Here is a 26,143-nt window from a genome sequence, read left to right as displayed (position 1 = left end):
GCATATTTACCCCACCTGATAATGCCCCTTTTGAACCCCTCTCACCCCACCTATAGCATTATAACCCCTATGCACCCAGTTAGTGTTGTAACTTGTAAGATTGGCATTTTACCATTTTTATGTAATTTAAATATTTTACTGATATATTTGGTAATTATCTGTTACAGCACCAACACTCAAGTTCTTCATATAAGTAGGAGAATTTTTCATCTGTCTGTATTAGCTTATGTTCAGTGGAAAACAAGTGGTGGGTGACAGAATACATTGGACTTATGTAATTTGGGCTATATATTTGTACATTAGGGGAGGTGGGGGTAAAGTATTTGGACAATGTGAAGTTAGAAAGTAATTTTTACTTCATAATATGTGTAATAATTGTAGCTAACCCATTTTGCATTTAGACTTGCTATACTTTACTCCCATCTCCTACTGTGCAAATATATAGCCCAAATTTGTTTCTAAAGTATTATATTTTCATCATGTTTTGGTATTTTTCTTTTGTATTGACCTAGCTTCACTTCTTGAGTGTTGTTGCTATAACAGATAAGTACCATATATTTCACAAGGGCTTGCAATTTTCACAGTATAAAAGCACAAAGAGGCTGGCAGTAACAGGTTTGGATATGATTTTGTTTTGTGTATAGCTGTATTACCCAGTTTAAATGGCTGTATGTCTGACTTCAGTCTCTTGTTTTCAGAATGATAAAGCAAATAAACCTCTATGCTAATGACTTAAAATTAATTGGTTATGATTCTTTGACTCTCTACCTCTGGACAAAAACCCACACATTCTGTACTATATTAATTTTAATGATGGGTCCTGTAATGCTATATTCAGCAGCCACGATTTCTAAAGCCACGATAAGCAGCCACGATAGCCTCGATTTCTAAGGGGGTACTGCAAGGTTCAGTTTTGGGACCAGTCCTCTTTCTTATTTACATTAATGACCTTCCTCCATCTCCCGACCTTGATTCCCACTGTTTTGTTTGCAGACAATAGTAATTTTTTGTGGTTGCTAATGATCTGCCCTCTGCTGTTGATAAGGCTCAGCTCCTGCTCAACCATGTGCAACTACCACAAATCAGCATCGATAAGTAAATGAAACCCAAAACAAGCAGAAATTAACATGAGTAGGGCTCAAAACCCCTATGCCTTCCCAAGGCCAGAACATAATTTACACTTTACTGAAAAAATATAAACGTTTTTACTTTTTTAACTTTAATAAATCAAGTATAATCAATATTTTGATTACTAAATATCAATATATGTATATTCAACTGAAAATGCACATTCATTTGTAAAGTATAAATTATGTTCTGGCCTTGGGAAGACATGGGGGGGTTTGAGCCCTACTCATGTTAATTTCTGCCTGTTTTGAGTTTGACTTGGTTATTTATTGTAATTTCTGTTTATTTTGGGTTTCATTTATTTATTGATGCTGATTTGTGGTACTTTCACACTTGGTGGATTGTTTGATTTTTTTTTGCTCATTTTTTGTTTAATGGAGTTCTTTACTTTTCTTTGAAAAACTTATTTTGTGGAAAAAGTTTTTTTAATTAATTTCTGTTTGTTTTATATTGACATAGTCTTTTCAGGATAAAAGAAAATAATTCTTTAAATCTTTTCGTTTTTTTAGACTTTATGGTTTGGCCTGCAATTTGTATGCTGGAGAAAAATTTCCAGTAATTTTTTACAACATACACCCTTTTAAAAACCTGGACACAAATAGTAGTGTTTAATTTAGTTTCATATACCTCCTCTAGTTGACCTGAAATAGAAAACTTGATACCATTTGCCAAAAAAAAATCTGTTTATTTTCTTTGATAGCTTGGATACACTTATGCTATTTTGATTTGGTTAAATTTTAAGAGCAGAAGTAGCCCCAAAAGTTTGAACATAATACCCTCAGTCGTTCTTGGGATACTGCTGAGATGCCTTATTGGGAATTAGCATTAACACAGTACATTTTGAGTTAATCTTAAGGAAACATTTAGTTTTTAAACATAATGGGCAAATGGGTGGGTGGGCATAGGAGGGGGGCTAGTTGCCCTCCAATTACTTTCGACCATTAAAAAGGGCATTAGCCCTTTCTATTTTCAATCAAATAACCCCTTTTCGGAGTTCCTAAGACAACTCCTTTGACATGAAGTGCCCTGATTAAAAAAAACAAACAAACAAACAAAAAAAAACAATATATTGTACACACATTGATTTTTACTATAAAATTGTCAAGCCTTCCAATCACTTTTGACTAATAAAGGGCACTAGCCCATTCAATTTCCAATTGAATGAGCCCTTTTTGAATTTCTATGACAATGCTTTCTATAAACACCTTATATGCCCCCAAGGAATAAATTACAGCCCTTGCCCTGAGGGCTGTGAGGGGGTTGTCATCCTCATAGACCTAATTTCCAGAACTTTCAAACCTGGACACAAATAGTAGTGTTTAATTTAATTTCATACCTCCTCTAGTTGACCTGAAATAGAAAACTTGATACCATTTGTAAAAAAAAATCTGTTTACTTTCTTTCATAGCTTGGATACACTTATGCTATTTTGATTTGGTTAAATTTTAAGAGCAGAAGTAGCCCCAAAAGTTTGAACATAATACCCTCAGTTGTTCTTGGGATATGGGTGAGATACCTTATTGGGAATTAGGATTAACACAGTGCATTTTGATTTAATCTTAAGGCAGCATTTAGTTTTTAAACAAAATGGGCAAATGGGTGGGTGGGCATAGGAGGGGGGCTAGTTGCCCTCCAATTACTTTCGACCATTAAAAAGGGCATTAGCCCTTTCTATTTTCAATCAAATAACCCCTTTTCGGAGTTCCTAAGACAACTCCTTTGACATGAAGTGCCCTGATTAAAAAAAACAAACAAACAAACAAAAAAAAAACAATATATTGTACACACATTGATTTTTACTATAAAATTGTCAAGCCTTCCAATCACTTTTGACTAATAAAGGGCACTAGCCCATTCAATTTCCAATTGAATGAGCCCTTTTGAAGTTTCTATGACAATGCTTTCAATAAAAACCTTATATGCCCCCATGGCATAACTTACAACCCTTGCCCTGAGGGCCGGGGGGGTTTCATCCTCAAAGACATAATATCCAGAACTTTCAACTATGTTGAAGAAAATTGCTATCTCAAAATTTTGATTACATGTGTTTGGGGAAATGGTGGACGTGAGAGGGGGATTAGTTGCCCTCCAATCACATCCAACTATTAAAAAGGGCATTAGCCCTTTGAATTTCCAATCAAATAAGCCCTTTTTGAAGTTTCAACAACAACGCTTTCTATAAAAGCCTTATATGCCCCCTCTCCATAACTTAAAACCCTTAAACTGAGGGCTGTGAAGGGGTTTTCATCCTTAAAGACATAATTTCCAGACCTTTCAACTATTTTGAACAAAATGGCTGTCTCAAAATTTTGATTGATGTGTTTGGGGAAATGGTGGGCGTGCTAAAAAGGGCACAAGCCCTTCTAATTTCTAATCGAATGAGCCCTTTTTGAAGTTTCTAGAACATCACTATCTATAAAAACCTTATATGCCCCCTGGGCATAACTTACAACCCTTGCCCTGAGGGCTCTGAGGGGGTTATCACCCTCAAAGACCTAATTTAAAAACTTTTAACTATGTTGAACAAAATGGCTATCAAAATTGTTGATTGGATGTGTTTGGGGAAAAGATGGGCATAAGAGGGGGGTTAGTTGCCCTCAAATCACTTTTGACTATTAAAAAGGGCACTAGCGCTTTGAATTTCCAATCAAATGAGCCCTTTTTTAAGTTTCTACTACAAAGATTTCGGTAAAAACCTTATATGCCCCCAGGGCATAACTTAAATCCTTACCCTGAGGGCTGTGGGGGGAGTGTTATCCTCTTAGATATAATTTCTGGGTCTTTTTATGGGTTTTAAGAAAATGGCTATTTAAAAATTTTGATTGCGTTTGTGTGGATAAATGCTGGGCGTGGAAGGAATTTTAGTTGCCTTCCAATCACTTTAGACTTTTAAAAAGGGCACTAGCCATTTCAATTTCCGGTCAAATGAGCCCTTTTTGTAGTTTCTACAACAACCTTTTCTATAAAAAAACCTTGTACTCCCCAAAGGCATAAAATACAACCCTTGCCCTGAGGGCTGTGGGGGGGGGGTTGTCATCCAAAACTAAAAAAGGTACAGAGATGATAAACAACGTTTAAAAAAAAGGCCAAATAAAAATTTTGTTTCGATGTGTTTGGGGAAATGGGGGCATGAGAGGGGGGTTAGTTGCCCTCCAATCACTTTCGACTCTTAAAAAGGGCACTAGAGCGTTGAATTTCCAATAGAAAGAGCCTTTTTGAAGTTTCTATAACAATGCTTACTATAAAAACCTTATATGCCCCCAGGACATAACTTACAACTCTTGCCCTGAGGGCTGTGGGGGAGTTTCCTCCTCTAGAACATAATTTCTATCTGGAAAGCAACTGTGCTGAACAAAATGGCTGTCTCACAATTTTTAGTTGAAGTGGTTTGGGGAATGATGGACGTGGTAAGGGTGTTAGTTGCCTTCCAATCACTTTTGACTATTAAAAAGGGCACTAGCTGTTTCAATTTCCAATCAAATTATTACTTTTTGAAGTTTATATTACATTTTTTTATATAAAAAAAATCTTATACGCACCCAGTGCATAACTTAAAACACTTGCCCTGAGGGCTCTGAGGGGGCTATAATCATCAAAGACATAATTTAAAAACTTTTAACTATGTTGAACAAACTGGCTATCTAAAAATTTTTATTGGATGTGTTTGGAGAAAAGATTGGCGTGAGAGGGGGGTTAGTTGCCCTCCAATCACTTTCGACTATTAAAAAGGGCACTAGCCCTTTGAATTTCCAATAGAACGAGCCTTTTTGAAGTTTCTATAACAATGCTTACTATAAAACCTTATATGCCCTCAGAGCATAACTTACAACTCTTGCCCTAAGGGCTATGGGGGAGTTTCCTCCTCTTAAAACATAATTTCTAGGTCTGACAAGCAACTGGGCTGAACAAAATGGCTTTCTAAAAATTTTGATTGGATGTGTTTGGGGTAATGGTGGGCGTGGAACGGGTGTTAGTTTCCCTCCAATCACTTTAGACTATTAAAAAGAGCACTAGCTGTCTCAATTTCTAATCAAATGATTCCTTTTCGAAGTTTCTATAACAACCCTTTCTATAAAAAAAATTATATGCCCCCAGGCATACCTCCAACCCCTCTCCATGTGGACTGTGGGGGGGGGGGTTGTCTTTAATAAAGACCTCATTTCCAGAACTTATCAACTACTCTGGACAAAATGGATAAATAAAACTGATTATCGTATGGATGTGTGGGAAAGGTGGGCATGAGCGTGAGACTAGTTGTCCCCAAATCATATTTAACAATTAAAAAAGGCACTAACCCTTTGAATTTCCAATCGAACGAGCCTTTTTTGAAGTTTCTACAACAACGCTTACTATAAAAACCTTATATGCCTCCAGGGCATAACTTACAACTCTTGCCTTGAAGGCTGTGGGGGAGTGTCCTCCTCGAAAACATAATTTCTATCTGGAAATCAACTGTGCTGAACAAAATGGCTATCTCGAAATTTTGATTGGATGTGTTTGGGGAAGTGGTGGGCGTGGAAGGGGTTTTAGTTGCCTTCCAATCACTTTGGACTATTAAAAAGGGCACAAGCCACTCCAATTTCCAATCGAATGAGCCCTTTTCGAAGTTTCTACGACAATCCCTTTGATACGAAGTGCCCTGGTCTAAGACCAAGAAAAAAAAATAATACTTTGTGCTAATATTGTTCTTTACTTAGGCAGCGCTGTTGCACTGCCAATGAAAACAATCAAATAGCAGACTAAGGAACAAGTTCTTTTCAAATAGATTTGTCAGCTTGTGGAACTCCTCAGTGAAAACAACATTGACTTCTACCATTGTGGATGCATTGAAGTCATCAGTAGACAGGGAGTGGCTCAATAAACCATGGACCACCATTTGGGATGCAACAAAGAACTAACCATCATCACTTAAGCTGACAGACACAGGATTAGTCCTATTGCTAGCAAGTGCAATTTAAAGTAATTTAATCAACATGGAGTAAAACCAAGAAGATTTACAATGAACAGAACTCCTTAGTTCAAACTAGCATGCAAATTATTTTCTTTAACCTTCATTTTATCCTGCTATGAAAATTCAACCCCCCAAAACACCAAAAGAGAAATAAAAATATAAGAATAAATACTATTGGTCAATTTACACCAATTATGCTAACTTTACAATATAGGTAGAATATTGCAGAATTACTTCTTCTCTTCATTCCTTTTATTGGAAATATTTTCCCTTTGGCTACTCAATTTTACATTTTGGGGAATCAGCAAGACACCATTTATAAAACCATCAAAGTGGAGGGTGGATTTATCAGAAAAGTAACCAAGATTTTTAGAATTGCATAAAATAATAAAACTAATGGTATTAATTTCATGTGTTTGGGATTTTTCCTTCAGAAGTGGCCAACCATTAAATATTAATTTAATAAGAGGAAAGTAGTGCTATTAGCCTATATTCTTTTTGCTCATCCCATATATCATATTTGTATTTCTGACGTTGCACCCTTCCCCCTTGATGGTCTCATATATATTTTTGTGAAGGTTTCCAGTATATTTATTTCTTGCTTTTCATCTTGTTATAAGTTGTATTATGGATAACTCCAGTCTTTACTGAATGAAATCCAGTTTTGCCTGAGCAAATTGCAATGAAATGTTGATAAAAAAAATTGCTTGAAATGATGTTAAAAATGTGTATGGCAATGGACGAAAATACAGAAATATTATTAATTGAAACATGCTGTATATTATAAACAAAAAATTTCTTTGTTTTCTTTTAGTTTTATCTATATTATTTTTATTATAATTATGTTTATTATATTACCCTATATATTACTACATTAATATGTCCGTTGTTATATTATCTATATTAAACATTTCCAGAAAAGTGACCAATTGGCATCCTTGCCCATAATGGAGCTAGATATGGCCTTAGGATGATAAAAGAGTAGGTAAGAGGGCAGGGGGGCAAAACTGTATGTTTTGAGGTTTTTGACCTCTACAAGGGGTACTTTTAAAGATACAGATTTCTATTTTACAGATTTATATAGCTTAATTATTTGTTTTGTCTTGGTGAGTTGTTTCTTGGTGAGACCCAAAAATGTATGACCTCTTCAAATGTTCAAAATGTATTATATGGGGAATTAGGCCAAATCACAGCCAAATACAAGAGCTTTGATTGTTTGCCCAGTTCTTCCTACTGAAACCAATGCAGGAAGTTTCAGGGTAATGTTTTTAAAGTCAGTTTCTGCACAATCTCAACATTCAGGGAAGATGAACCTCCCACCATACTTGTGCAGGTATTTTATTTCTGATCCTCAGCTGTTAAGATAGTAAACAGCCTGTGAGTCCAGGAAAATTTAGTCTCCTGCTTTGCATACAAGTCCAGTGGACATATTTTGCAATGAGTCAACTCAAAAATCTCTATAATCCCTATTGCTATTCTAGTAGGTTTTCCCAGCAAGAAAAGTTCATATAATGGGAACAATCTCAGTTGTGCAATTGTCTTCACAGTTCTGTGGACATGGTTGGTTGTAAATCTTTGGAAACGTTTTATTTTGGGGTCTCCAATTGCCTTCATAGTAACTCATTGACTGTTTCAATTACTTTTATTCCATGAATATCTATCTTAGTTCTGCCCTAGAATGGATGATAGACTTTCTATCTACAAGTGAAATGACATTGTTGTTATACAATTCTGAAAAGGGCTTATGCAAGTTTTGCCTTTCACTCAGACTATTTGTCTTGGCTTTTTCTCCAATCAGCCATGGGTCTTAACTTTTTTATCACAGTCCACCAAGTTGATTTTATTTCAAAAATCAATGGCAGTTTTGCTTCTTTCCCACCATAAACCTTACAAGCACAAAATCTCCACAAGAAAATTCTTCATTGATTTCAAACTCACTGATATATTCACTTGTTGAAGACTTGTCATTCACCTCATCATTGAAATGCATATCTATGTCCGAAATGCTGCCTCTAGTTTTGTCAACAATCAGTTCTTTTTAGCAACTTTTTTTCTTGGCAAAAGTCTCAGCTTTTATTGCTCTTTGTTTGGGTGTTTCCATCAGAATCCTACTTTTGTCTATCCTGTTGTTTTTGTCCAGGCCCACTTACATTTTTGCCTTTGCATATGGTCTGATGCTTTCAGGAGTTAGGGCTATAGACAAGTTTGGTGTTGATTGCTGTTGATTCATCAATACAGGTGATAAAGCTCAAACTGAACCACAGTGAGGATCATCTGTGTTGGAAGAATTTGAGGCATTCTGTTCAACAAAGTCGGGGCAGTTTGTCACTCTAGCTGGCAGAAAATCCACTGCTGTGAAAACATTCAGATGCAAAGCCCAAATTCCTGCCTTTTCAAAACTAGCTGTGATGTTTTAAGGATTCGGCTTTTCCTGAAAGGGATGCTTTTACAACTTTGCTATTTCATGTGTTGAAATTCTCTGACCAGGGTTTTACTGCATCCAATTGTCAAAACAACTCCCTGATGACATGTTTTAATGGTGTGTACAGTGAAACATCAACTGACCAGAGATGATGTGAGCAATTGGGAGGAAAAGTTAGGAGGTGGATGTCATTATCTTTCCACAAGGAAACTGCTTTTACTGAAATATGGCTTTCATGATTGTCAAACAAGGTTAAAAGGGGGTCTTTTTTGCTAGGTTTGACCTCTTTTATAAACTGGTCCATGGAAGAAAGGAAATAGTCAAAGGTCCTCCAAGGTCAGGTAGAATCACCTGACGAGTTATAAATACGGAGCATATCATTGTGGTATTTTCCCTCTTTCTGCCAATATGGTCTGTGCCACCTGTTTTGCTCTCTTTTTAGCAATCACCTTTGGGGCCTGCATAACTGCGGGTACTCCTATTTTGTCGCAGTTCCATATTTGACCTAGACTTCAAAAGAAGACAGCAATTACAACTGATGGACAAACTGACGTTTTGCTTGAAGAACTCTTTTAGCCAGTCTGCTCCTGCTGTCTCATTCAGTTCCCTGCTTAAAATAAATTTTATCGTCAGTGCTATTGCCCATAGGTAGGATAACTTTTTTTGCTTAGGAAGTTAGCCCCTGGTTCAGCAGGGAACATTTTTTAGTTATGCAGCTAGCTCTTTCTCTTCTTTGGGAGTAAAAACAAGCTTAGTGCTCTCCTGAACACTGTCATTGTCATTATTGCTACCACTAGCATCACTTTGCTTCAGATCTTGAATTTTTGCCTTAAATTGTTTTACAACATCCACAATAGCTCTCTTCTTCAAAGAAAAGTCTTTTGCAGCTTCTTGGAAAGGTAAATTTCCATTTACAAATAGAATAACAGCATGCCTGACTAATTCTGGATCAGGAGGACCACTCCACTTTCAAATATAGTTGCAAACAAAATCTATAATTGTCAGCATCTGAAGAAAACAACAAGGAAGGTACATAAATCATGCCACTTCATGCAGTTAAGGCATAGAATGGAAAGAAGATTACAGGTCCACTGTTACAAAACTGGAATACTTTACAATTTTGTACCTCCAGCTGTGTCTAATTCCAGTATACTCTATATTCTTTGGGTTATATATTCGTCCATTAAGAGGTGGGGATAAACCTTAAACAGTAGTATAAGCACCCTGGCAAATACCCTCCCCACAGAAATACCCCCATGGGATATTCTCCTGCATGCAAAATTGAGCAGCCTAAGAGAAAGTACAAAATGGGCACCTCAAAATGTCAATCAGATGTCCTAAAAGGTAACAGAAGGACCAGATATAAAAAGTCCTAAAACAGTTTTAGGACAGGGCTAAAACTATTTTTTACTTTATTTTTGGCTGCTTAATTTTGCTTGTGGGGATGTTTTCAGGGAGGGGGTGTAAACGCTTGCCCCTTTAAATGACACTTGCTAGCACTAACACACATCCTGTTTTGGTAATCCTTAAGCACAGGGGCTCTTATGAACAAAACTCTTAAAAATTGTGAAAAATACTTAAAAATTATTTTCTTTCATTCCTAAATGTGCATCAAACCTGTGGGCAATTCATACAAAGGCAGAGGAAGTAAAACAATAATTGTAAAAAAAAAATTCTTGGTTATGCATTTTGATGCTCTCTACCCCCATAGTGTTCTAATACACGACTAGCATTAGAGAAAAAATTACATAAATAGTGGTTCTAAGCTCTTTTGATGTGTGTTTTGATAACTAACTTCTATTTTTAGAACAAAGATAAATAGTATTTACCATCATCATTATTCCTTTATTGGCTTTTGATTTAAGTGTAAACGTTTTGATGTTTGGATCTTTTTGTCAGTAGGCCTACTCTTTTCTTTAACTTACACTGGCTTTGTATCCAAGTCAGTGTAAGTATGCATTAAATGGGATCTTACCAAACCCAAAACAAGTGAACTTCATTTTAGACATGAGTCCTACTTTTAACTTTTAAGCATCATAGTGATAATCAAGCTAACTTTTGACACTTAAACCTTTGCAGAACTTTATTCAGAGCTATAGTTGACTTCATTGTAGTCAATTCTACTATCTTAGTTGAGTTTTCCACAGAAGAGACTTCAAAATATTGTAAAAGTCTTGAGATTTCCTTGAGGTATGTGTCCAAGTTCCCCACTCCCCCACCCACATGCATGCTTAAATCAGGCTCTATTTATTGCCAGATAAGGTAGTCATGGATATGGTTAAGCTCCATAAAGGATTCAAGATTTTCTCCACAGTCTAGTAATACTGTGGAGATTATGGAGAAGATCTAGTGAATACTGTAGAGACAATATAATCTTTCCAATGTGTGACATGTTTCTATGATGTTTAAAGGGTTCCATCCAAATACAAAGTTAAGATAGGACGCAGATTAGCTTCATTCACTTCCCTGGTTTGATTTTTAGACCACTGTTTTTCCATTTGTAAGTATTTTTAAGGGTATGAATTCAGCTTCTTTCTAATGTGTGACTATGTTTCTATGATGTTTAAAGGGTTCCATCCAAATACAAAGTTAAGATAGGAGGCAGATTAGCTTCATTCACTTCCCTGGTTCTATTTTTAGACCACTGTTTTTCCATTTGTGTGTATTTTTAAGGATATGAATTCAGCTTTAACATTATATAATATATATTATATATATAGTATATATATATATATATATATATATATATATATATATATATATATATATATATATATATATATATATATATATATATATATATATATATATATATATATATATATATATTATATATATATATATGTATATATATATATATATATATATATATATATATATATGTATATATATATATATATATATATATATATATATATATATATATTATATATAGTATATATTATATAAAATTATATATATAGTATCCAAACAAAACTTTGATTTGAGATTCCAGTTGATTATAATCAATTTTGTCACATGGTATGATCCTTGTCAAATGGATCCCTAAGAATTAAGAGTTTCCTGTTGACATCATTTATTTCAGAGATGTATCTTTAATTTAAATTTAGTAAATCTCCTTTTTTGCACTTTGAATTAATTGTCGAAAATCAAGCTTTTTCCTGCTTTCACTGCTCCTTATTGATTCTCAGAGAATGAAAGAATTTCTCTTGTCCAAACTAACAGTCACTGGTCTATAATAAGAGCTTAATGTGGCTGACAGATTTGAGCATGGCTCTTGAATAGATGAACCTGTGTTAGAGTGTCTTGCCGAAGCATCAACAAAGCTGAGACTGAAACCCTTTGAAGGCCTTTTAGGGTAAAAATGGCATTTATAATAGTAGCAATTAGTATATTTGGAAAGAGTAGTATAAGACATATCATGCCTAAAGAGACAGATCTGAAAGACACCCTAAAAATTGAAAGGTTTTCTGATCTTCCTATACAAATTAAATCTATGGTCTGCTTATCCTTTATTTTCATATGTCTAACCATCTTTTGCATTAAATCCATCTTAAAAAAGTTTTCAATGAGTTTTGCCTGTTTCAGGTACCTGATAGCTGACAAAGAGATGGCTTCAAGGAATGGTTTAATGCCATTAGGAACTGATGGAACTGATTTTATGCATAGAGAAACTGTAGCCAATCAATACAAAATTAGGTAATTCTATTTTGGGTGTATAATGGCAATGTCAAGTCAAAGACATGAGATCAAAATCTGTGTTTTTTTTTCTAGTTTTTAAGTTATTGTAAAAAAAAATGCTAAGACTATGCATCAAAACTCTCTAATTTTATTTTGCTTCCTATAATAAAAAAAAAGAAATTCAGTTTATTCACAAAAATATGTTGGCTGAACGATGAGTTCTAAAATAACCATAAAAGTTATCTCAGTTCGATATTAACCTGTGTAAAGATGCAAATGATGCTTAGTCTATGTTCAATTTTCATCAAGGCATGCCTTAACATATTTTGAGGGATGGTATCAATTGCTGCCATAAACCAATAGAGATATCACAGGTAATGAACTGAAGTGGCAAATATCCTTTCACTCACTTAGCCTTAGGCGAAAAATGATGTAATGCACTGCCATAATCCAATAGGGATGACAAAGGTGCTGTACTGAAGTAGCAAAAATCTTTTCATTCACTTAGTCTCAAGCATAAAATGATATAATGGGAGGAGAATTTGGAAGCTTATTTCTGGGTTTGCCTCAGCTTATCCAGAATCCTATGTAAATCTAGTATCCTAAGAGATATAAAAGTGAGTTGATTTTTTAAGAACTCATTTTGTAAGCAACTTATTTGCGAGATCCCATTATTCTTTATTTATAAGGATTGCACTTGCAACATGAAATGGCCGCAGATTTCGAAATTTTGCTGAGTGATCAAAGTGGCTGAATAAATCAAAAGATGCTATTTAGCCTATGTCCTCAATTCCCTATGAACTGCTTGGAAGATAATAGAAATAAGGGCGGAATCACTCTTAATTGTAAAACTTGACTAGCCTTGCAATATTATTATATTCTAACTTAATTAATCTGGAGTTAAACTCTATGTAAACAATGGATAAATTGTATAACTTACAGCCCTTTCACTAGGGGTTGTGGGAAGTAATGTCTTCCCCAGAGTCATATTTACTGGACCCTTCAATTATGCTGAACCAAATGATCTCAAAATTTAGAATGGGTATCTTTTTTTTGGGGGGGGGAGGGGGCGTAGGAAGAGGGCTAGTAGCCCTTTAATCTTTTGATCACTTAAAAAGAACTCTAGAACTTTTAACCCTCTCGCGGGCGAATTTCCAATTTTTGAGATAAACTGAGAGGACAAAGTTCTTTCCTATGTAGAAAAATACGTAGATTTCAGATATGTATTCAGAAACTGACAAAAAAGGATAAAAAGGTAAAATATGCTACTGTCCACATATGGGGACGCCGCCCAGAAAACACTCTTTTGAAAGGCTTATCGGACACTGTGAAAGTTCTCGAAACATTCAGGGCACAATGCGACTTTGCATTTTTTGCAGATGAATCTCGTTTTACTCGTGCAGTTCTTGTGCTGGCATTGAGAAGCGTTATTTTTGTCGGACTTGCAAGGACAATGGCCACTCAGACCATCAAGTCGGATCTCGTTTGGGACAGCAATGACAGTCCTTTTCTTGACAAAGCCGGTTTTGAAGGCCGACCAGGGCTTGTCCTCATTCGCACCATCCCTTTGTTCGTCATAGCTACTGCAACAGACGGTTTGAAATGGAGGAGATCAAGTGTGCCGACAGGGCAGGTTTTTCTGTAGAGAATCCAAGCGTTGACAACAGCAACATCAAGAAAATGGTGGAAAAGGCGCATGTACCAACATTTGTTTCGAAAGTCGTTTTTGTAAAGTGAAGTCAGCAAATCCATCAAATCAACGCCTCCCATACACTTATTATATTCCTTCACTGCGTATGGCCTTTCAACCGCCACTTTCGATTTAGCTGTGCTGCACCATCTCTGGGCACTGTCAGTTGGGGCATAACCAGCGAAGGATGAACAAACATTTACGAGATTGTTGTCTTTCCAGCGTAAAACCGTCACTCCTTCAGCAGACGTAGCAAACAACGAGGTTCCTCGCTTTTTCTTTGTCATTTCGACTTTTGTTACTAGCTTATGTGCAGCATCTCCAAGTCGATTTGCGCGAAAGGTTCTAACACTATGATTCTTTTCCTTTGCTAATGCTTCACCAGAGATACCGAGGTAAAAAAAAGTTGTCGAAATACACTTTAGCGTTTGTGTTTTCGAGGCCACGAGCTAGTTTCACAACCACGTCTCCTCCTCACTCGTACACTGGTGGGTTGCGGTTGGGACCGCTGCCTTGATATGGCTAAAAATCATACACATATTCAGACACTTCAGCCTGAACCCAAATTTTTAAACCCTACTTAGTTGGTTTAGATGCCATATACTGCTTGAGGCTGCTTCTTCCCTTGAAGGCGACCATCACCTCGTCTATTGAACTGTATTCTTCGTCGGTCACTGCTGCTTTGAAAGAGTTGCGCAACATCTCCAAAAATGGGCGGATCTTGTAGTATTTGTCACCATCAGGGCTACTTTGTTGAGTAGTGAAATGTAAACATTCCCTGATCTTTTTGAACCTTTTGCTTGAAATATAATCAACAATCTGAGGTAGCCTCAGGCTATTTGACCAGTAGTTTTCAATTCTTGGGTATCGAACTTAGTTCATTATCAGAAGGCATCCAACATAGATGCGTAGTTCTGCTGATGTCAAATTCAACTCATACCTTTTTTTTGACAATGCGTAAGCGTTAGACTCCCTGACGACCATTGCAAGAATTTCGTCGGAAAGAAGTCCCTCAAAGAAATCGACAGGATCCGACTCGTTGCTGGGATTGAGCAAGACCCGACCATCACCGGTGAACGGAGGAACTGATTCTGCTAGAGGATTATCGACATTGGCTCTCCAAATACGTCGTCTGGCCTTGACCGGTTTGGACTTCGGGTTGTCTCGTGGAACTTTGGTTTTAGCTGCAATCCCACTGTTAGACTGTGAAGGAGTGGCCTTTGATCTTCCATCTGAAACTGAACTGTTGACAGCAGGGTCTGCTTGCGACGTCGCAAAAGAAGCAGAACTATTGGTCTCCATGCTTGGGATTTTCCTTTTCCTCGCATAAGTTCTAGCAACACGCTGGAGAGGTGGTTCCGTTCGATCAGGTTCCGCTACCTCGTGGTCTACACTGTCTTCGTCTGTAGCTCTCTCTTGCGTATCTCTAGCCGCTGGACTTGATCCGGTAGCAAGTTGGACGTCCTCTTCTTCACATGGAGGCTGCCAAGTGGGATCTCTGCCATCTTCTTCGTCGGAGGAAAGATCTGATTGGTCTGAATCGATTCCATTGTCACTATTGTCTTCAAACATAATTTTCATGATTTCTTCTTTATGCCTGATTTTTTGCCGACTCATCTGTAAAGAACAGAGGCTTTACTAGTTTGCGAGCACAAGGTACAAGTAGGGACAAATGAACAGTAGTGTTACCTGTAGCATTCTACGGAAACTAAACGGAACGAAAACTATACAGAAAGCTGGCGCTAATGGGCAATGTCCTCATGTGGGGACAGAAAGAAAATAGATGGCTCAACTGTATGAAATATTCAGAAGTTGAAAAAATTACTCTAACACACTTCTAAGGGTACGAATTCTCTGAGAAAAAATTCCCGACTTCCCCAGGTCAGCGATAATGTCTATAAAATAAAGAAAAAGTGGAGTTACCTTGCAAATCCTTGATAAAACTCAAATTACAATTTTCTGCTAAAATGGCAGGAAGAAAGCACAGCTTATCCGGTAGACGACTCTTCAGGGACGTTTATGGAAGAGTCGGCAAACAGATGGCACCAGGAAACATATGTTAAAAGCAACCAGCGTTCGCGAGAGAGTTAAGTTTCATTTGAATGAGCCCTCGCCCGATCGTCTAGAACTCTTCATTCAATACGATCATCCCTGGAGACACCCCTCCCCCCCCCCAAAAAAAAATATACGCATTCGTGGTCTTTATCTGGCATAAAATACAAAAATCCACATTTTTGTAGATAAGAGATCAAAACCTCTATAGTACCTCAATCAGATACCTCAAAGGGTATATTTTAATGACGAAACACCCCAACTCTCTTCGAACCTTCAGATAAATGCAGAAATAGTTTAAAGGGGGAGGGAGAGTGAAAATCAATATTTAGTCCCCTCTGATCCTCTTATTTCTGGTCTAAGTCTTTATTCAGAAAGTGAAGGTAACATTAAACTGCAAAACGAGCAGAATTTATTCTTTAGGGGAGGGAGGCTGCCCCTTCTCATTCCCCTTCGTGGTTATAGAAACTTTGGAGGCTGCTCATTCGATTGGAAATTGATAGTTCTTGTTCCTCTGTTAAAAGTTGAAAGGGATTGGAGACAATCGGTAAATTTTTGGCTGCTCGTATTATTGACTTACAAATAAATTGAACATACCACTTGATGCTTTTTTATGCCCTTTACAAATATAAAAATCACTTCTATTAAATATTCAAATTTATCCACCCCTACCCTCCTAATGTGCAAATATATACCCTGAATTGGAATATACGTACCATGAATTGTCGACGGCAAAGTTTCGAATCGCAAAATTCTGTGCTATTTTTGTACACGGCATTCGAAGAACTTGAAACAGTAGGAAAACGTTTTATATTTGAGTTGCCTAGTAAATGAGGTTTGAATTGTTATAAATAAGTATTTTTGGAATATGTTACTCTTGAACAACTTATTTATAAACTAGTAATGTTTTTAACCACTTTTCAATAAATTAACTAGTGTTGATAACTTCCTTGTGTGGTTACAATTCAGGGTATATATTTGCACATTAGGGGGATGGGGGTGGATAAATCTGAATTTCCAATAGAAGCGACTATTATATTTGCAAAGAGCATAAAAAAAGGCATCAAATGGTATGTTCACTTTATTCGTAAGTCAATAATATGAACTGCAAAAAATTTACCGAACAATCAACCCCTGTCCTAGAACCGGTTTTGATATCTGGTCCTCTGACATCTGATCAAAATTTCGAGGTACCCATTTTGCACTTTCTCTGTGGCTGTTAAATTTTGCACGCGGGGGGGGGCAAACGCCTAGCAGTGAATTCAGCGTAGATCTTAACAGGTTGTAGGCAGTACAGTTTATTGCTAAAAGATGGGTAGAGACGCGTTTTACCATCTGGGTCTATTTGAGCTTAGGTTTTCCCACATCTACTTATGTATAAGACAGCAGTTGTGCTTCTTTATCATATCTGAAGAGCTTTTGACATAGTTATGTTTCTCTACCCTGTGAATTGTATTCATAAGTAAGAGCTTATGTCTTTCTTTTGATCCCCCTCCCCTTACTTTTGACAGTAAAGAATATTATTAGTTATCATTAAGAAGGTCAGTTTTGTTTTAAGTCAGGTTTAAAATACAGAAGGTTTCACCCCTCCAATTTACCATTAGTTTATCTCCAAGACTATCATTTTGACTCAATTGGCCCTTCCCTTATTTTGGAAAATTGTTAATATTTACAAATCGAGTTTTAAAGAAGGTTTATTTAGGTCTAGTAAGTCTACTGACCTGACAACAATTATTTGTTGATGTTTGGTTTGCTGACAGTACTAGGTAATTGTCAAACTTTTCTGTGCAAAGGCTAAAAGTAGAGTAAAATTTGTTTTTGCTTACCATCTTCTTTTTAAGGGTAATGATATCCTCCAATTATATCTGACATATTCAGAATTATGAAATTCTAAAACCAAAGATGATGAAGATAGTTCTGCATCACAGGACCAGAAATGATGTCAGTATTCATGTGTACATAGGTGTAAGCCTGAGTCTAAGCAAATATCACTGTGGATATGATAGGGTGAATAAATGCTACCGAAGGGTAATCTCCCTTTTTGCCCCTGCGTTGATATTAACACGTGGACTTTAAGAATATTTCTTTGAAAAAAACGTTACTTTTCACACTTAATTCTTGTATGTTACAACTTGCGTAAGTATGTATACTTAGTTGTGGAAGGGGGAACTTTTATGCAAGCTGTCTAAGTGACTTTTGTGAAAGATTTGTAAGCGGCTCTGTATGCACCCCCACCCCTACCACCAGACTGTTATGAGTGTATCCCCTGATTTTTTTTCTTAAACAGTTGTCGAACATGTATTTTCCTCCAGTTCGCCATACCCCATGGTTAGAGCAGCCTACACCTATGAGTGGTGTTATTTTGTTCTTTTCATTTCTAGGTTAACCATTAAATTTCTGTGAAATATCGATTTATTCAATTGGTTTGTATTGTAACTCCTGGATATCTGCATCAATTTATGTTCAGCAAATCAATTTGCTGAAATCCAAGTGTTTTTTGTATTCTTGATATACATTTCTCAATATCCTTGATGTATATTACAAAATATTTTGTTGGGTTTATTGTACTACTTATTTTGTTTTTCTTCTGTTTTCTAGTGCAAAGAGTAAAAGTAGACTGAAGACATGTTTGTTTATTCAGGTTCTTCTTTTCTTCATTATGCTAACCAAACTTTCTGCCGATATCCTTGATAAATTGGACATTTTTGTCATGGAAATTGAAGAGCTAGAGATCCCAAAGGTTAGTAGCTCACCGAAATTCCTCAAATTTTTTTTTTTTTTTTTAAGATTGGTAGGGTGCCATCTGTGATTTTGATCTTAAAATACCAAGAGAATAAAAAAAAATAACGAGCCCGTCTAAGGTCTAGTTACACCTAAACATAGTTATTTCTTAAGGCTTAATGGTTGTATCATATTTCTGAATTTTTAAGTCAATACCACCATTTCTTCAGTGTTGCAACGTTTAATTTATTATTTGATAATAAATTTAATAAAATCATATTATAATAATAAATATAATATTAAATAAAATAATATAAATAATGTTTTGTATTATTTAATAGTAATAAAATTTATTAATGAATTAATGAAATCCTTCTGTCTGTAAAAATTCAAACATTAATAATCTACTGATCCCCAAAGACAAATATATTTTGCAAAGCAAAGCTATACCTTCTTAAGTTGTTTGGTTATATATTTATTTTTTGTTTGTAGCCGATTTGTCTCCTATTTTTTTTTTTTTTTTTTTTGATTTTTCACTACAACTAAGAGCTGTATAACTGCATATGTAGGTCTTTTTTTATTGAAAACTGAATCCTCGATTTTTCCTAATTTTTAAACATATCTGGGGTTGTTTAAATTTCAACTTAACCCATTCAAACTGTAATATTTAATTTTTCTATCCTTGGGTCCTTAAATATCCTAAATATGTGACTCTGTCTTTATTGTGACAAACGTAAATTAGCGTTACTCAAATATTCTCAGCCTTTTGAACAAAAGTTTTTGGCATTAAATTCAGTAGTGCTGTGGTCTAGCTCTTGTGAACTTTTAACGGTTTTTTACCAAAAGATTACAATTCATTGGTTGGGTACCTACTATAAACCTACATCCAAGGAGTATATCAATCAACTGTAGTGAATCGAGGCGTGCGTCCTGAACATCAGATCATTTGCCCCTTTTTTTTCTGGGTTGGGTTGACAATGTATCCCAATATATGCCCTCATATATGTATCTTCTTCTAATTCACAGCAGGCGGGCTATTCAGTTGGTACTATTTAGCCCTCTTCTTTTTCCTTCACTCTGTGGGCTACAGAGCTACTGTCTTGGTTGTCTCTTATTTATTAGATATTCTCAGATATCTTTCAGTAGATCTTTTGACTCAAGGATTTCAAATAAAGTTGATAGATATCGATTTTTGTGCTCTGTATGCAGGAATAGTTGGCTAGGCTCTTGGCTGATAGTGAGATTGTGTGGTGTTTGAAGTATTTTAACAGTTTACACAGCAAGGCATGTTGTGCAAGCATCAGCATAGTACATTCAAATAGGCAATAGTCAATTGTTTCATTATTCATATTACAATGCCTGCAAAGAGGGGACAGGGGAATTGAACCACTTGAATTAGAAAGCTTATATGAGAATGCAAGGAAATTTAGTCCATTTGTTCCAGAACGAATTCTATGATAAATTTTAGAAAGATACTTATTGGGAAAGGGGGAAAGGATAGGATTAATCTTATTAAAATTAATATCTGATAGCCTCCATCGGTAAATATCTCTAATTGGGATTGGTCTCCCACTTGGCTGGTCGATATTTATAGCATTTTTTGCTATTTCATCAACCTGATGATTACCACTTATGCCAGAGTGGCTAGGAATGTACTGAAAATAAGTTTTTATGCTACTTGAAGCAAGATTATCAATAATACTGAGACAATGATAAGCGTCAATGTCCAACTTATGTTGAGGAGCTGAGGCCAGCAACTCAAGGCTTGATAAAGAGTCGGAATAGATGATAATATTATTCGAATTTGCAATCAAAGGTTGGTTTTGCTTAAGATGTTCTAATGCCATGATTATGGCATTTAACTCAGCAGACATTATAGATAAATTATTAAATAATCTCTCGCCCATTGCAATTTTCAGATGAGGAAGGAAAACACCACTTGCGACCTTCTCGTTCATTTGACCCATCAACAAATATTTGGAAGTGATTTTTATAGGTAATTGTATAAGTTCTGCAAATTTTTTCTGGACAAAAGCAATGGGGGTAAAATCTTTATTCCATTTTGAAAATTCAGTATTTATTATGGGAAATGACCAATTCCATGGAGGGGATTGGGGGAAAGTAGGTGCAATAGACTTTGCTGGTATAGGGAACTTCTTCTGAATATTGGCATACTCATCTGCAATGCCTCTATACATAGCTGGATTTCTTAACCAATTATGTAATGTGTGTGAGCTATTTGATTCAATTTTTGTAAGATGTTTTGTCAAGAGAAAGCCACGTCTCTCCCTTATTGTTGTTAATCCATTCTCCATAAGCAGAAACTTGGTGCTTGTGGGTTTCCTAAGACCAAATATGAGACGTATTATATCATTTTGTGTTGTTGCAATTTTTTGCATCTGGGTCTTTCACATGGACCATAAACGATGGGCCCATAGTCAATCTGGGGTCTTATATGTGACTGATAAAACTGGAGTAAGTTTTTCTCCTTACAATCCCAGGGTGTGGAAAGAAGTCTTTTTAGTATATTTGTTTTTCTATAGCATTTTTTTATTCTGTTTGAAATGTGGAGGTGGAAATTAAGTTTTTGGTCAAGCATGAGACATAGGTAATTAATATGATTATCTTCTGGAATAGTTGTTTTATTTAGAGTTAGTTTTGCATTAACATGGTTTCGCTTCCGGTGAAATTGGATTATTTTTGACTTAGTGGGTGTAATGGGTAAATCTGAATGTTGAGAGAATTTTTCAAACTGGAAAAGAGACTTTTGCAGATTTGACTGTGCTATCTGAAAGGTGTTACCAGATGACCATAGCACCAGATCATCAGCATATTGTAGATTCGAGTGGGGTAGGTTCATGTCCCAGAGATATAGGGTAAATAGGAGGCAACTGAGGACTGCTCCCTAAGGTAGGCCCTTGGTTATTGTCTTTTGGGGTGAAGAGGCTGAACCAACACAAACGATAAAACTTTGCACTTCTATGAAGGATTTAATGAAGGATACTAGCTTAGGGGGTACTCCAAGGTTTGCAAGTTTATTTAAAAGGATTTGGTGGTTCACATTGCCATATGCCCCTTCAAAATCTAGGAAAGCTGCCACTAGGACATTATTTTTTGATAAAGATTCATTTATTGCATTTGTTAGAAAAATGAAAGCATCTGTTGAGGTGTGGTGTTTCCTGAATCCCGTTTGAGTGTGTGGGATCATAATTTTTTTTTCAACAAACCAGAGGACTCTGTGATAGATCATTTTCTCTATTATTTTCCCCATCACAGGTGTAATCATTATGGGCCAATGAGACTCAGGGTTATCTTTTGGTTTATTTTTCTTTAGGATTGGTAGGAGGGACGAACATTTCCATATATTGGGGAACCTAGAAGATGCCCAAGCGTGATTATAACAATTTAGCAGTTCTTGTTTGTATGAAGGTGTGAGATTCTTTATCCATGTAGGGTGTATATTGTCATAGCTGCTGCTAGTTTTGGTTCTGATATGATGTATTGCATTATTCAATTCCTGGATTGAAAATGGATTGGTTATGTACTTGGATCCTGGGTGGGGTTGGTAACTTGGGCTCATAGGAATTGTGGACAGTTTGCTTTGATGTTAGCTTATTAACAAAAAGAGTTGCAAATAGGTTAGCTTTTCCATTATCATTGTCTTAATGGGTATTATTATGTATAAGCTCACACAGGAGTGGGTTGGGGGAAGTCTTTTTCCCACAGATTTGGCTTATGACTTTATGTATAATTGGCTCATGCGTTTCTCTGGAGAGATTATTTGCAAAATTATTCCAGTATTTATATTTAGCATCTATTATAGTCCTTTTTAGATTAGATTTTGCTTGTAATTTTTTTAAATATGTAGTAGGTGATGTTTTTTTTATGAATTCTGTCCTAGCTGCCTTTTTCTATTCTCCATTTATTTAGGCACTCATTCGTCCACCATTCTTTAGGAATTCGTTTAGGGAATGTTTCCATAGGTGTTGTCTTGGGTATAGAATGATTAGCTGTGTTTACTAGTAAAGATGTCAATGCTTCAGCATGTGTGTCAACTGTTGTGTTAGAAATGCATGAACTTTGTGTGAAACTTGTAATTTCATCATTTAGCTTTTTTTGGAACATAGACCAATTTGCTTTAGTGTTGATATATTTGGAGGTATGAGATAAAGTTTCAGCAGGTTCATTTAGGGAGCAAACTATAGCAAAGTGGTCAGTACATAGACTATCAATTTTATTTATGTAAATGTTATTCAAAAAATTTAATGACACAATTTGTAGGTCAAGTGTGGAGAATCTGCCACTTTTGGGGTTGAAATATGTGTTCAGGTTTGGAGGGGTAGCAACAGCTAATTCATTATTATTTGAAGTCATATGCTCAATGAATTTACCAGCTTTATTTGCTGGTTTATTCCCCCACAAAAGGCTGTGGGTATTGAAATCACCACAAATAATGATATTTTTTAACATGTTAGAATTATTTATATAATTAAAAAAGTCCTTGGCATCTGTAGTTTGGCCATTAGGGTTATAAAAGCTTATTATGTAGGTTTTTAAATTATTCAGCCAAACACTAATACCAATTACATGAACATCATTTGCAAAATCTGGAAAATTTATGCCACAAAATTTTATATTATTATTAACTAATAAAGCTACCCCACCTCCTTCTCTCTCTGAAGATCTATCCTTTCTCAGGATAGTATATCCCGGAGACTTAGTTAGTTGATTTTGGGTTAAATGAGTTTCCTGGAGGCAAGTAAAATTAATGGAATTATTATTCATAAATGATATTAGTTAATTTAGCTCATTTTCTGTGAGTGCTCTTACATTCCATTGGAGTATTGATATATGTTGTGTTGTTGATTTATTCTTCATATGACTGTGTATCAATGTTCAGCTTTGTTAAAAGTAAAGCAAGATTTTTTTTTTTGCTTGAATGAGCATATCATCTGGGATGTAGATTTTTGCCAATTCTGCAATGATTTTTGTTTTCTGTAGTTATTGTATGTTCATGGCCTGAACTGCATTACAGTTTAGAATGAATAAGCATATATTTGGGGATTGCATTTTATGTTGTGCATCCTGTTTGTTGGTGAAGGGATTGATGCCTGGTAGTGTTGCTGGTGTGGTGCTGCGTGGGAGGGGGGGGGCCAGACGGACCTGAACCAGCCAGAAAGGGATGCTTGTTTGCTCGGTGTTTACTTCTCATCGGGATGCGATCTAGTGGGCATAGAATATGGTGTTTTAGCAGGTTTGCTCGATGCATTGGGGGCATTAGACTTGGGGGTTTTGGTTGGTTTCATTACAGGCTTTATTTGGTATTGTTGGGCAGCATTTGCTTCCATTGCTGCAAAGGGGTATGGGATGGCCTTCTCTGTTGATATTTGGAGTGTTAGAGCTCTTTTCTTGTATGCAGGGCATAATAATTTATTTGTAGATTCATGTGGGCCTTTGCAATTGATGCATGTAGGCTGAGTGTTGTTGCAAGTTGTCAGCTCTTTGGGATGGAAAGATTTACAATTACTACACTCTTGGAGAATTTCATTACATTTGTTTGTTGTGTGTCCCAGTTTGAAACACTTCTGACACTGGATAGGCTTAGGTTTGTATTCCTTGTGTGGTTTGATTTGCCCAAATAGGAATAATTTTTCTGGGATATCAATTTTATCCTTCAGTGTGAATAAGAAGGATCTACTAGTTTTTAGGCCATTAGAGTTAGGTTTTCCAAGTTGGGTAACATCCTCAACTGGGATTGTGTTTCCAGCCCTATCTGAGAGGCCTTCTTTTAGCTCCTGAGTAGATATCTCTGGGGGAACATTATAAACTACTATTTTTGTTGGTGATTGTTTTGGGTTCCAATTAGATGCAATAATTGGGGTATTCATAAGGGATTTTAGGTTAATTATTGTATTTGCTGATTTCTGATCTTCTACAGCTATTAGCAGAGATCCATCACGGTTAATGTTAAGAGAGAACATTGATTTTAGCAGTTCAAAAATTGCAACTCTTATTGCAGTGATCATTTTTATTTCAAAGGGGGTAGTGGGAGTAATTTTAAGGTAAATTCCTAAGTTTTTGGAGGGAGGATCTTGGGCAGGGAGAGGGAAATGCTTTTAATTGGGGAGATTTTTTTCCTTTTTTAGAGCTTTTAGAGAGGACCTCTTGAAACACATTATCATCATTTATGGTTACATTAGCCCCTACACTTATCATTGTCGTAGTCTCCACATTAGAGCTATCATGATAAATTTCAGAGAGCGTGCTTGACCTGCCAGGTTGGGTATCTGTTAAAATGACACTTTCACTGGAATTCGATTTTGGATCTGGGGAGACGTTATTTTGTTGTGGACTTCTAATCATTGCCTATTGGAAAATGCGTTAAAAACAAAATAAAACTAAAACAAGAAGGGGAAAATAGAATGATATGAAACCGTCTGCACTATACTATGGGGAGGATAAACACCACAGTATAGCCCTGAGGATGAGTTGAGCAGGATTGGTTTGGTACAACTGCTGATTAGAAGCGATAATAATTCACAAGAAAATATATTTTGATTTTCTTATAAGGTTGCTGATATGTATATGTATAAGGTTTCTTATATGTATATAAGAGTGGAAACCGTCTTCTTCTTCTTCTTCTTCTATTTAACAGCAGGCGGGCTTTTTAGTAATACTATTTAGTCCTTTTCCTTTTGCTTCACTCTGTGGGCTAAAGAGCTACTGGCTTGATTGCCTCATATTGATTAGATATTAATGTTGTCTTAATGTTGAAAAGAAACACCATTGCTACCTAGCGTTTGGTGTTTCTTGACATTTTGACATGTTTTTGAAAACTGGCATAAGATACTTAAATAAGCCTCTGAAATAAGATACTTTTATTACCCTAATCTTACCAATTATGCTAATTACATCAATTTTACCTTATTATTACACTGAAAAAAGATCAAGAAATGCCAAACGCTAGACGACGCTGGTGATTTTTTTTTTGTCAATATCAGCGTAGTGTCTGCTCTTGTAAGTTCCCCATGCTCTTTGCCTACATCTTTGAACACATACCATCCTAAGTAAATAATATAATTATAAATAATTTGACTGGGAAATATGTATATATTTGTATGGGAAATAAATTGCTACGGTACCTAGAACTTAGGTAATTTCTAAACTGAAAATTTTTAAAGCCCACAAGAGACACAAAACTGGCCAATTTCATTGCTACGTTAGAAAAAATTATACCGATAAAACTAGATATTGTTGAATCAGCATTCAAATGAAACCAATCTATTGAATCTAATAATGTGCTTTTATATTAGTAATTTCATGTTATTCCTCTGTAAGGTATGGATTTTCTATTAATAAATAAGGTCGACTGACTTCTCTCCTAAATCTAGCACCGCAATTCAAGTTACTTTAGCCGTTTTTTATAAGCATTTTACTATTAAATTGTTGAATCGGCTTAATATACGTGTTATTTTGTTTGTAGGTTTGGCTTGTGTCA

General features: G+C 35.8%; 1 protein-coding gene across 1 annotated transcript in view; it reads left to right on the top strand.

Moving 5' to 3' along the window:
* Window positions 1–26,143, top strand: part of LOC148956040 (protein jagunal-like) — a 53,893-nt gene that overhangs the window by 5,431 nt on the left and 22,319 nt on the right. The window contains exons 2-3 of the mRNA XM_089093721.1: window positions 12,090–12,200; window positions 18,523–18,664. Of these exons, the coding sequence (XP_088949847.1) occupies window positions 12,112–12,200; window positions 18,523–18,664 (231 nt within the window). The 5' untranslated portion in view covers window positions 12,090–12,111. The remainder of the gene's footprint in view (window positions 1–12,089; window positions 12,201–18,522; window positions 18,665–26,143) is intronic.

The sequence above is a fragment of the Artemia sp. Qi Xiang Cuo genome, chromosome 1, assembly GCF_049724085.1.
Source record: "Artemia sp. Qi Xiang Cuo chromosome 1, ASM4972408v1, whole genome shotgun sequence".
Lineage (NCBI taxonomy): Eukaryota > Metazoa > Arthropoda > Branchiopoda > Anostraca > Artemiidae > Artemia > Artemia sp. Qi Xiang Cuo.
Note: the sequence above shows the minus strand (reverse complement) of the source record. Positions and strands in the feature narration are given on the sequence as shown.